The 12,524-nt window shown below is 44.1% G+C and overlaps 1 protein-coding gene across 4 annotated transcripts in view; it reads right to left on the bottom strand.

Annotated features, from left to right (window-relative positions):
- Nucleotides 1-12,524, bottom strand: part of LOC119181451 (uncharacterized) — a 607,968-nt gene that overhangs the window by 118,272 nt on the left and 477,172 nt on the right. For all 4 annotated transcript variants that reach the window (XR_012888604.1, XR_012888603.1, XR_012888605.1 and 1 more), the window contains exon 34: nucleotides 644-944. Coding sequence is in view for 1 of the 4 variants with exons in the window: in XM_037432704.2 (XP_037288601.2) it covers nucleotides 644-944 (301 nt within the window). In the remaining 3 variants the exon portion in view is untranslated. The remainder of the gene's footprint in view (nucleotides 1-643; nucleotides 945-12,524) is intronic.

Below are 12,524 nucleotides of genomic sequence, written 5' to 3'. Positions count from 1 at the left end.
TTCAGTGCACATATGGCCATCGAAGGTACTGCAAAAGCAAACAATGCGACTCATCAATTTTGCTTCAGGTCAGGACACCATCACATCCTATTTTTCTGCAGTTTCGCATACTACCAGTCTCCGAACTGTATACTTATAATGTGTTTGTCTTGTTCTTTAAGTTTTTCACCGCACCCTCACTACCAACATATTTCCTGCTGTCTTGTTGAATAATGCCTGTAGAGCCAGATTTGTGGCTGTTAATAACATTTTGTTATCTAAAGTTTGCACTAACTATGGTAAAATGAGCACTATTTTTTCATTAATATCACTATTGAACTTACTATCACGTGGTCTGTAAGATATTATGCTCAATCATGTTTTAAAAGGAAAATTTAAAAAGTGCTTATTCAATGTGTTCAATTATTCAATTTTTCTGCTAGGACCTTGAGAGGAGAAGGGATTGTTTTTTGAAATTTCTGGAGTGCCCGCGGTTTCTGGTACTGCCACGTGTGGCATGGTTGATCCTGATGGCATTCTGCACACAATGCGTGTGTTTACTTTAAGTGTCTCAAAAAATATAAGAGATGGAACCTTTAATGTGCATCTGGTGCAAGGAAGAACCACTCGAAATATGTTTGGCAGCAAGCTGAAAGGGGCTCACCACAGTACAGGTTCTCCACCCAAAAGCCGTGGTGAGTGCAGAAGGCCGCCATGGCATTGATGCTGGTGCAGGCACTTGTTCGCTGGCTGACGTCCCAGGAGCAGGCCTCCTGGAACAGCTCCTCCATGCCGGTCTCCATGAGGCAGTGCTTGAGGCTCTGGGGCACTCTCTGCCGGCACTCGTCTGCATTCTCCTGCACACTCTTGACCGGGTTGAGCAGTGCCCGGCACTCGGAATAGCCGCTCAATTCATAGCTAGCAGCAAGGTGTGCAGCATCCTTGGCAACCCGCCCGTTGGGTAGCTGCATTCAGAAATCACATAAAGCGCTTGAGCTTACAGACTGGGCAGGATTAGATGTGAAAATAGATGGGGGTTATCTCATTGACCTGCAGTTTGCGTGTGACTAATAAATTTATTACTACAGTAAAACCTCACTAATTTGGACTGCATGGAATGGGAAAAGACATCCGAATCAACCGAGAGTCACATTATCAAAATATTAAGAAAACAATAAGCAAGTGTCTGTTACAAAAATACGCTTTGAGTTTTATTGTTTAATCTCAATCCATAAATTCTGAACTTAATGTGCATAAGAGCAGTGTAAAAGCCGCAACTTTTGATATTCATAACTACATTTACAATATGATAACAGCTCAAGAACTCCGTGTCTTAAGCTGGAACATGCTTTTAACCCAATCGTTATTACTTATCACCACCACCAACACCACCATACACACATGACAAAAAGTTTTTGCAGAAAAAAAAATGGCTGGCAATTGATCGTTGAACACAATATAGCAAGTGACTTTTGTGTCAGCATGCAGACCACGGCTTTATCTTCAACAGCTTCCACCAGGCTTCACAACAGACACGACACTTGAAGAAATCTTCTTTATTTTGTGATCAATTTTGATGAAACTTGGCCAGTTTATGTATATTTGTGTGCTTATTTCCTTCATGCACTTATTTTCCTAGTACAAGGTGTTGTTTTTAAAATACAGTGAACTCTCTTTAAGACAAACTCTGTTAAGACAAATTCTTACTTAAGACGTACAATATAGGAGTGTTTGTTTTCGATAGACTCAATGCAAAAAAAATCTGCTTGAGATGAATCGCGTAACACACCTCTTCTGTTAAGACAAACTCTCGCAGCGACCAACAACAACGAAGATTTTGCACAACAGGGAATTCTGCCCAATCGGGGCATTCAGGAAAACAGAGAAAGCAAAATGAAAAAAAAAAAAGAGAGGGAGGAATTCCGGCACCAAAGCTCAAAGCATATTGAAAGCTAATTGTGACATGTAGAGCGAAAGTGAGATAAGTGGAAAAGATAGGTCAGCACGTAAAGATGGTATCTCCCTCACCCATAGCCGAGGTGAAAAAAGGGCCAGCTTCGTCAGCAAAAAAAGTAACAAAAAGCATTCGTCCTTTTGTATCCCTCCTCACATTCTTCAGTTCCCCAAAAGGAGTGTAGTGGAGAACAGAAGGACACAAGAGCTTGGCTAGAGGGGAAAATTTAAGAAAAAGGGGGGTGAGAAATAGTTAAATGAAAGTGAAAATGAAAACAAAGGTTATCTGTACATTATAATCACACAAAATGGACACCAGATATGTGGCACTATCACTCCCATAAGAGGATTCTGATGCATTGTTATTGCCATGACACAATGGCACCTGAGCACATGTTGTGGTCAGTTTCATTGTTTTGCATAAGGCCTGTGCACGTCATATCTGTTCGAAATTTATCAGAGTGAATTGTGATAAGCCATTTTCGTTATGAAAGTGCACAACAAAGGAAGGCCATTTTGCACACTGAATATAGCTGTGTCATGTCTTTTTGTGCGCCCGAACTTGTGATCGTGAGTAATGTGAACGAACATCTTAAGCTGCACGTCATTCAAGAAAAGTTACTGCTGAAAATACGAAAGTAGCCATACTTCAATTGAAGAAAAGCTTGCAGACCTTCATAAGCAACTTGGTGTATAGTAATAGCTTTGTCAAGATAACAGTATGCAATAGAGAGGCTTCAAAAAGTGATAGCAAAGCCAGTAAAACAGCCTCTCAAAGGGTGAACAGCAAGAAGAATAAATTTTCCATTCTTTGAAGGAAAATTGTGCTTGTTTCTCCCTTTTTATCTTTTTCTAATCATCAAAATAGGGTCGTGCTCATGGAGTAAGATAAGAGAGGAGCGTCGACTCTGCCGGGGTCTACCCCACACTTTCGCGCGGGGTCAAACTGTGCATGTGAACGGGGTGGTCTAACATATTCCTTTGCTCTCTCTCTCTGCTCCTCTTCCCGCTTTCGCACATGCTTTCTCCTTTCTCGGCGCGTACCACAATGCGGGGCGCTACCTGGCGAGGCGCATAGAAACATGAAAATCACAGCACATTCGCAAACTCGCGGAGGTGGCAGGGAGCAAAGTGCGCGGAGTATGTCGTCTGCTAGAAAAGTGTCTGCTCAGCTGCCTCAGTATGACAACCAAAAGAAACGTACATATGCATACTAATATTGACATACAAAATTTAAAAATTGCACCGCTTTTTTTACACATATGGGAAACACTGACTTTTTTGTGAAAGCAGACAAAAAATTATGCTAGAAAAGAGTGGCAGAACAGACGTACACTCGTTTTCCGAGCATGGACGCCTGCACGACAGAGTTGATCAGACATTTTAATGTTGCAGCCTTCGTTTAAAATGTCTGCATTGTGTTTATTTATGCTCTAAGAGACAAGGTATATTGGTACTTGTTTATGAAGAGGCGGGGCAATTGGACAGGGCACAATGAAGCCTATTGTTTCCGGATGCAAATCTGGTTGTGGCAAAAAATGGGAGAAGATCTTGCTCAGCAGCTTCCATCAGCTCTGTGGCTACTAGGTCAGTGCCGTCAAAACGTACCCGTGAGTAAGCCACCGCTGAAATCCAAGGACAATTACCTACTATGTGCCTGGCACTTGGAGAAGCACTTTCTATTAGATAAGCGTCTCATCTCTTGCACACACAGGTTTAAAAATATGTCTAAACAACTAATCGCACAACACATGCTGCATTACCTATGAGAATGTGAAGATATTTGACCCCAGACAGAGGACAACCCTGCCATAATCGACTGCATAATCTACTGCATCGCTGAATATGCTGCCCGAAAATTTTTCCTGAAGTCTGGCTGTGAGAGGTGCAGGGTTCCATGCACTTGATTCAAATTTGCAGCCTGTTAAAAAAGATATTTCCAGTCTCACTTCCATCAAAACATGTGGCCGAATAATGTATGCAAACATACATCTATACAGACTGTTGCACTCGACCAAGAACTATACTTTTCTTGTAATGCAAAGTTGACTAATGTTCATGAGGAGATGATTGACCATGTGCTGGGGACACACAGTCTTGTGAAGCTCACAAGGAAGAAGTTCTAGCAGGAATTCTGCATTACTACGTTCTCATGAGAATGCGGCAATCTCTCTCGCAAGAGAACCAAATGCCTCAAAAAGCGTCGAGAAAAAAAAAATGCAAGCGAAGCATCTACGCACTTGATGATGCAGAAGTGACAAACACCACCTCTTCATTACAAGCTTCTTTTTCTTGTAATATATTATGGTCCCTTTTCTAAGTTTCTCCTAATTGCCATGCTAGTTTATGTACTAATAAGCCATGTTTGTCAATGCACTTAAAATTTCTGTTACGTTGCTTTACGTACCATGTTTTTGCAATGCTTCTAATGAACTAAAATTATGTATATAATGTTCATGAACAGTGTAGTATACTTCTGTGGGATCCATGTTAAAGATTTCAGGCATTTGGCCTGTTTTGAATAAATGAAGTAAAATGATATATTGGGTTATTTCTTTTCATAACTGTTGTATCTGGGTTTCGGTTCCGGTTTTGGAACTGGTTGGCTGGCCCCAGGGGGCGTTGTACATATTGCTGTATTCAGATAGAAGGAAGGTCGCGCAAGGTTGGGCAGATAGGTTCGTGCAGGAGCAGCGCGCAACGAGAGATAAGTTTTCCTTTATTTGTTTGTGTTTGTGAACCCCATCATTATTATTTTTCTCCTAATCAATAACTTGCATTGCGAGTGGTGTAGGTGTGATTGATTGATTGATTGATTGATTGATAAGTGGGGTTTAACGTCCCAAAACCACCATATGATTATGAGAGACGCCGTAGTAAAGGGCTTTGGAAATTTCGACCACCTGGGGTTTTTTAACGTGCACCCAAATCTGAGCACACGGGCCTACAACATTTCCGCCTCCATCAGAAATACAGCTGCCGCAGCCCGGATTTGATCCCGCGACCTGCGGTTCAGCAGCCGAGTACCTTAGCCACTAGACCACTGCGGTGGGGCAACTACTGTAGGTGTGGAACACGGGCAACGTTGCAGTGACGTTGACCACGTGAGTAGGGTAGGCGGCTGTTTTGAAGAAGTTCGGTGCACCCGATTAGTTGTTAAACAGCTAGAGCCGAACACAAAGTGAACCTAGTGAGAGGCTACTAGTGAAATCAAACATGTTTTATGTGGTGTAGGCGGCAGCTTCAAACAGTTGTTGAGGTAGGAGAGTTAGAGGAGGTGGCTGGATAGCGAGATTAGAATGAACTTAAGGCTGTCGGGCGCTCGGTCCGATGGTCAGGTGGGCAATGGCTAAGGAGGCTAGGAAAACCACGGGCGAGAGTGAGTTGGTGCAGTGCGAAGAATGCAAGCGCTGGTGCTACTTGGACGAGACAGCATTCACGAGTTTGGCCGATGCGCAGAAGGCGAGCTTCGTGTGCAGGCTGTGCGAGGCACTGAAGGCAGCCGTGCAGCGCATGAAGGCTAGCATCGAGGGGCTTCAGGGGGAGTTTAAGGCGGAACGGGAGCAGAGGATAGAATTCCAAAAACAGCTCGGAGCGTCAGGTGAGTGGGAGGAGGTTCCTGCCAGCCTATAAGAGCAAATGAAGGGCGACCTTTGAAAAGAACGGGAAGGGCGAACCAACGTCGAGCAGCAGGTAAAGGAGCTAATGGCGCTTTGCCACGGCCCCGAGGGCTGTGAGATGAAAGGTGTGGGTAGCAGAGAAGGCGACAGGCGGGAAGGAACAGGCGAGAAGGGAGGTCAGGGGGCCGCAGAGTCTAGCCACAGCACGGAGGCTCCGAGAACATACAGCTCGGTGGCGCGGCAGTCTTCGAGCAGGGCAGGAACACAGGACAAACGGCAGAGAGAGAAACAGGTGAAGCAAACAGGGGCGCCATTACTAACAGGAAGCCAGCGATTGGAGCGTAGAAGGGTCCTGGTGGTGGGGGACTCTAACGTGGCCAGGTATAGGGATGGTGTCTTCAAGACAGTGAAGGAAGATGAAAGAGTGAGGGTGGAGGCCCAGTCAGGGAAGGGCATGGTGGATGCACTGGCCAAAGCTCAGGAGGTTGTAGAGGACAGCATGGAGGGCGAAAATCTCGTAATTATTCACGCTGGGCTCAATGATGTGTTGAAGGGCAAGGATCAGAACCTTCAAAGACAGTTAAAGAATGGGATGCGTAAGCTCTGAGAAGCCTCTGAGAGTGTGCATGTGACCATATGCACAGTCCCAGAGGTTTGGGGGCAGCCTCGTGGAATTGAAAGGAGGGTAGTGGAGGCCAAATGTGTGATCAAGGGTTTGAGCCGGCAACTCGGATACAGCGTAATGAAAATTAACCAAGACGTGTACGAGCCCGGCTCTTGCCCCTTTGCACAGGATGGCATTTACTACAGTGGTGCGACCGGCAGGAGGGTCGGTAACAGAATGGGTCGCCAAGCCATAGCTTTTTTAGGGGGACCCAGAGCCCTGAGGCCAGCAGTGTGGCCAAAGGCGGTTCTGAAGGGGCACAAATATTCAAGCCACACGAAGTTCGTGATAAAAGAAATTGACGTAACCACTAGGGCCGAGCTAAGTCAGACATAGGCTATATTAACATGCAGAGTGGCAGGAATAGGTTAAAGTGGGAAGAGATAGAAGAGCAGTTGAGGCAGGGAAACTGATGGTTTATGGGGTTGTGAAGACACATCTTCGGGACAAGCAACCACATTGCAATCTGGACTACATATGGAAATATTGCAATAGAACAGAAGGCAGAAAAAAGGGGGGTGGAATTGGTGCATTCATTTATGAGAGCATGGGTTGGCAAAGAGTAAAGCAGGGATGCATGGAACTTTTATGGTTAAGAGGGAAAGTAGCTGGGCAGATGACACTCCTTGGTTTGGTGTACTTGTGGGCGAAAGCAAAGGCCAGAGAGGAAAACCAGGCAATGGTGGAGTGTATATCAAAGGACATTGAGGAATTAGGAGGAGAGTGCGAGATAATTGCTATGGAGATATTAATGCACACATAAAAGATATAGATGGGTATACTGAACCAACAGGCAAAATTATCATGGATATGTATGAAAGGCATGATTTGATCATTTGCAACAGTACTGAGAAGTGTGAAGGGCAAATAACATGGGAGGTAGGAAGGCTGCAGTCAACGATAGATTATGCACTGATGTCACATGAGATGCATGATAGGCTCAGGGGAATGCACATAGATGAATGTGGCTCCAGAAGTTTGGGTAATGATCACAAACGTATCAAGCTAAGTTTTGGAAGAGCGGTGAAAGTGGGAAGGAGACAAGATGAGCAACTACAAGAAAAGTTTTATTCAGTAAGGCAAATTGAAATAGCTACTAAACAAATTGAGAAAGTAATTACAGGGGATAATAAAACAGTGTGGACATACAAGAATCTAATCAGACTCCTCCATTTTTTGGAGGAGTCTTTATACTACAGTCTACATACTACATACATAGTCTACATACAAACATACTCCTCCATTTTTTGAAAAGCTTCAGATACTTACTGTCTACCAACTATACAATCTTAAACTCAGCTTATATGTCATTAATGAAATAGGAAACACCGTTGGTACTTATATGGAGCATTGCTACCCAAGCGATACTCCCTATGAACTACGCTTTGATCGTTTTCAATTGCCTTTTTTCAGAACAATATGTGGTCACCAAACTTTATCATATCAAATACCTTCTCTACTCCACGAAAATAGCTATGTCCGTGAACTTTTGAAAGAACATAACACTAAAAACACTGTGAAGAAAAAACTTAAGATGTACTTCCTTCCTTGTAAGGAGCCTTAATTGTATTATTTATTATAAACATTTCTTTTGTATCGTTCGTGTTTTTGCATAATAGATGAAAATTGCTCAATTTCTTTCTGTTCAAATGTTTTTCTCTAGGACACTTAGTAATTCTGTCAGAAATTTCTCCTTGTTGCATTTATATATATATATATATATATATATATTTTATATTGGTACTGCAAATTGGTGATGACTGCAATGTGTTATTTTAAAATGTATGTGTCCACGTCTGTTATACTTCTTGAATTTGAATGTTGTGTCCCCTCATTCAAAAGCAGAATGAAATTTGTATTTTTTGTTCCACTTCACCTGAGCAAATTTATGGGTGGAGGGACCTTAGTCAGGCAGAGGTAATCTGCCTTTACTCCTTTCAACCTAGGCAATCATTGTTTTTGTCTGAATAAACAGTGAATGAATGAGTGAATGAATGAACTATTTGAGCTAGAGCTTGATAAAACTCGTGACAAGTCAGCCCAAAAAAGAAGGCACAAACCCAAAAGTTGGTGGGATGAGGAAGTTAGGAGAGCTGTAGCAAAACGTCAGGAAGCCTCTAGAGAACACAGACATGCTAAGCAGCGGGGTGAACCGCAGATGATGTTGAAAGAAAATGGGAAATCTTTCTAAGTTCTAGAAGCAAAGCATCCCTTCTGATCAATGAAAAGATTAGAAGAAAGGGGGCTCAGTGACTCGCAGATGTACATGAAAAGGATAGAAAAGCAGCTGAGAAATTTTGGAACCATCTAAACTCCCTAAGAAATGAGACAAGTCTAGAGCAGAGGTTTATAACTGCAGCTCAAGGTGCTAGGCTAGAAGGGGACGAAGCTATTGGATATATAAGAACAAGGGTGACAGAAAAATTTCAAACCGAAAAATGCCTTAGGCACCACAATAGACAAGGATGGATCAAGTGGTGCAATGGCTCCATTTTGACAATGAGAGTGGGAAAGGGCTGAGAAGAGGGTTCCTAGTAGTACATCACCAGGCCCAGATGGCATTCTGATTATGCTGATAAAGACATTGGGTCCAAAGTCTAAGCAGACTTTGAGAGAGGCAGTGAGGAAAACAATAATCGATGGTGAAGTCCCCAATGAATGTAAACTTAGCAGGATGAGCATAGTCTGTAAAGAAAAGGGGGACAAAGCTGACATAAACAACTACCGTCCTATAACAGTGACATCAGTGGTCTACAGGCTGGCGATGCAGATTATAAAGGAAAGACTGCAGGCATTGATAGAAGATGAGGGGTGCTGGCGGAACTGCAGAATGAATTTTGGAAACACAGGAGGTTGGAAGACAATCTGTTTTCACTGGCGCAGTGCATCGAAATAGCAGAAAAGGAACACAGGCCCCTGTGGCTAGAATTTTTGGATATCAAGGGAGCATACGATAGCATGGTTCAAGAGGACTTGTGGGGAATACTGGACACACTAGGTGTGGTAGATGGAGTCACTAATATTTTAAAGGATATCTATAAAAGTAACAAGGTATTTATAAAGTGGAGAGAACAGGTATCCAAGCCCACAGAGGTAAAACGGGGGCTTAGGCAGGGGTGTCTTTTGTCACCTTTGTTAATCATGGTGTACCTACAAGGATTAGAGGCCAAAGTAGAGAGAAGTGGACTTAACTTCAACCTCTCTTTCGTCAAACGAGGAAAACTGATTGAACAGGCACTACCAGCATTGATGTATGTAGATGATATAGTGCTAATGGTCGACAACAAGGAAGATTTGCAAAGATTGATGAACATCTGCGGTAATGAGAGAGATAGGTTAGATTTCAGATTCAGTAAGGAAAAATCAGCAGTCATGATTTTTGATGATAATGAAAGTAGTGAGCTTTGGATACCGGAGGTCACGCTAGAGATAACAAATAAATACAAATACCTGGTTGTATGGATAAGCAATGGGACCGAGTACTTAAGGGAACACGAAATATACGTAACGACTAAAGGTAACAGGAATGCAGCAGTGCTGAAAAATAGGGCACTGTAAAATTACAATAGGTATCATGTTGTGAGAGGAATATGGAAAGGGGTCATGGTTCCTCGTCCGACATTTGGCAATGCGGTCTTGTGGATGAGATCAGAAGTTCAAGTAAGATTAGAAATTAAGCAACGTGGAATAGGTAGGCTTGCTTTAGGAGCTCACGGGAATACACCAAATTAGGGAGTACAAGGTGATATAGGATGGACATCATTTGAGGGTAGGGAAGCTAGTAACAAGATAAAATTTGAGAAGCAATTGAGAGAAATGGGGGAGGAGCGTTGATCTATGAAGGTTTTCAGCTACTTGTACATGAAGAATGTCGATACAAAATGGAGGACGCGAACCAGAAAATTGACAGGTAAATACTTAGAAAACAGCAGGTGGCCAAACCAAAAATAACTATCTGTCAAGAAGAAATTGAAGGAAACGGAGACTGACATGTGGACAATTGGCATTATTAACAAGTCTGCACTAGAGATCTATCATTCAGGATGATGGCGCAGAGTTTTTCAAAGCACTGGGGTTTAGTGATAGGGAGGGCAAAATAGACTTTAAGCAGGTAGAATTAAATAGAAGGAGGTTATCTGATTGATGGCTTAAGTCAAGGCACGAGCAAAAATTAAACCCTTCACTGCAAAGTACCAGTCCTCAACCTCACTATTTACAGAGAAAAAAAAAAAATACATCTAGTTTTTGATTCACTATTTATTATGACTTGGTAGCGTTAGCCACCACTGAATTTAAAGGGTACAGCCATATCAATCCATCCAATCAATCCATCTATTCATCCATTCAACCAGCAGAGAAAAGCTCACGCAGCAAGAAAGAAAGACGAAGTTCTTGCCCGATCCCCTTTACGAGCGCCTTGCATTTAATTGAAGTGAGCTCTCCTATATCCGGCTTCTGCTGTGTCTGAATCTCGACACTGGTGGAGGAGTTGGACACATGCCCAGGACACCTGCCAACAGCCCGGGATCTAATCCACAAGGACTTCCGCTTGTCGAAAAACCCATTCACTGCGCCAGCCGGCGCCTGTTAGACCTGAGCCCAGAGTTCAGTCCTTGGACGGAAAACATGACCACGCTCGGAAGCAGCAGCCCCACCATGACCAGCCCAAGCACGACACAGGTGACTGTTTTCACCCCTAAAATTCCTGTGGATTTCCACCGCAACGCATATGAGGACGCAGATGACTGGCTTGAGGAGTTCGAGCGCACAGCCAATGTTAACGGGTGGAACGCTGCATAGAAGTTGGGGTACGTGTATTTCCCTTTTCAAGACGGGACTCGCACGTGGTTTACGAATCGCGTGTGGTTAACGTGGGACGAGTTTCGGCGGAAGTTTCTGGACATGTTCACGTACTCTGAAAAGTGGGAGCATGCACAAGGACTCCTTGAATCATAAATTCAAAAGCCAAACGAATCTGTTGCTATGTTTGTTGAGGACATGGCTCGTCTCTTCCATCGAGCCAAACCCAATATGTCCGAGAGTGGAAAGATCAGCCACCTCATGCAGGCTGTTAAAGAGCAGCTCTTTGCTGGTCTCGTGCGGAACCCACCTTCAAGCGTCGACAAATTTTTGAAGGAGGCGACCGCCATCGAACGCGCACTACAGTTACGCTACCATCAGTACGACCGCCCAAACAACAGCGGACAAATCAGAGCAATCGCTGTGACCACTGTGGAACCTGATGAGCGTTCTTTGCGTGATCTGATATGCGAAATTGTGCAAGAAGAGGTGAAGAAGCTCCCCGCCACACCTATTGACTGCGCGATTGCATCAGTCACAGAAGTTGTGCGCCAACAAATGAGGCAAGCGCTTTCACTTCCTGAGCCGAACACTGACACGGTTAGGCCAACCTATGCAGATATTCTTCGTCTACAGTCATCTAACGTGCCGCCATCTCAGCAGTACCACTAGCAACAGCCAGCGACAGTGCCTTGGTACTACAGGGAAACGTCAATGCCGATGCGACCTCCACTCCGCAAAACCGATATCTGGTGTACCCCTGACTACAAGCCCTTGTGCTTCCATTGTGGGGAAGCAGGCCACATCGTACGATATTATATTGTCCTCATCGCGTCGCCGGGTACCAAGAATTTCTGTCCACTACCCCTTGGCATTATTTCAACAGGAGACGCAACGTTGATACGAGCACGTTGATCCCGCGGGACGTTTCTCCTGGGTTCTAGTCACGCTCGTCCTGTCCTGGTCATTTTCCCCAATCTAATAAAGGTAGCACCACGGACATGGCGAGAGGAACATCTCTCAGTACACGCCGGGGAAACTAAAAGCAGCAACCTTGGGGGGAAGGTTGCGAATAACCGAAGAGTTGAAAATCCCCCATTACCGCCGCACGAAGCTCCACACATTTAAAATGAATCGACGAAAGATGAGATTGTCACCGCTGCCATTACACTTTGAATTGACGGTCACAACGTGACGGCACTGGTCGACACTGGTGCAGACTTTTCAATAATGAGCGCGAATCTGGCCGACCAACTTAAGAAGGTGAAAATGGAATGGACAGGACCGCAAATTAGAGGAGCTGGAGGCCAGCTGCTGACGCCTACCGGGAAATGCACCGCACAAATCAAGATCGGGAATGCATCATTCGTCGCAACCTTCGTTATTCTTTCTGAGTGTTGTGAACAAGCCATCTTGGGTATAGATTTCTTGCGGGAGTATGGTGCCATCATAAATATACTGGACGGTATACTGACCTTCTCAGCGAACCATAGCACAGCGCTATAGCA

The sequence above is a fragment of the Rhipicephalus microplus genome, unplaced genomic scaffold (assembly GCF_043290135.1).
Source record: "Rhipicephalus microplus isolate Deutch F79 unplaced genomic scaffold, USDA_Rmic scaffold_14, whole genome shotgun sequence".
Classification (NCBI taxonomy): domain Eukaryota; kingdom Metazoa; phylum Arthropoda; class Arachnida; order Ixodida; family Ixodidae; genus Rhipicephalus; species Rhipicephalus microplus.
This window is presented reverse-complemented; position numbering and strand designations above follow the sequence as displayed.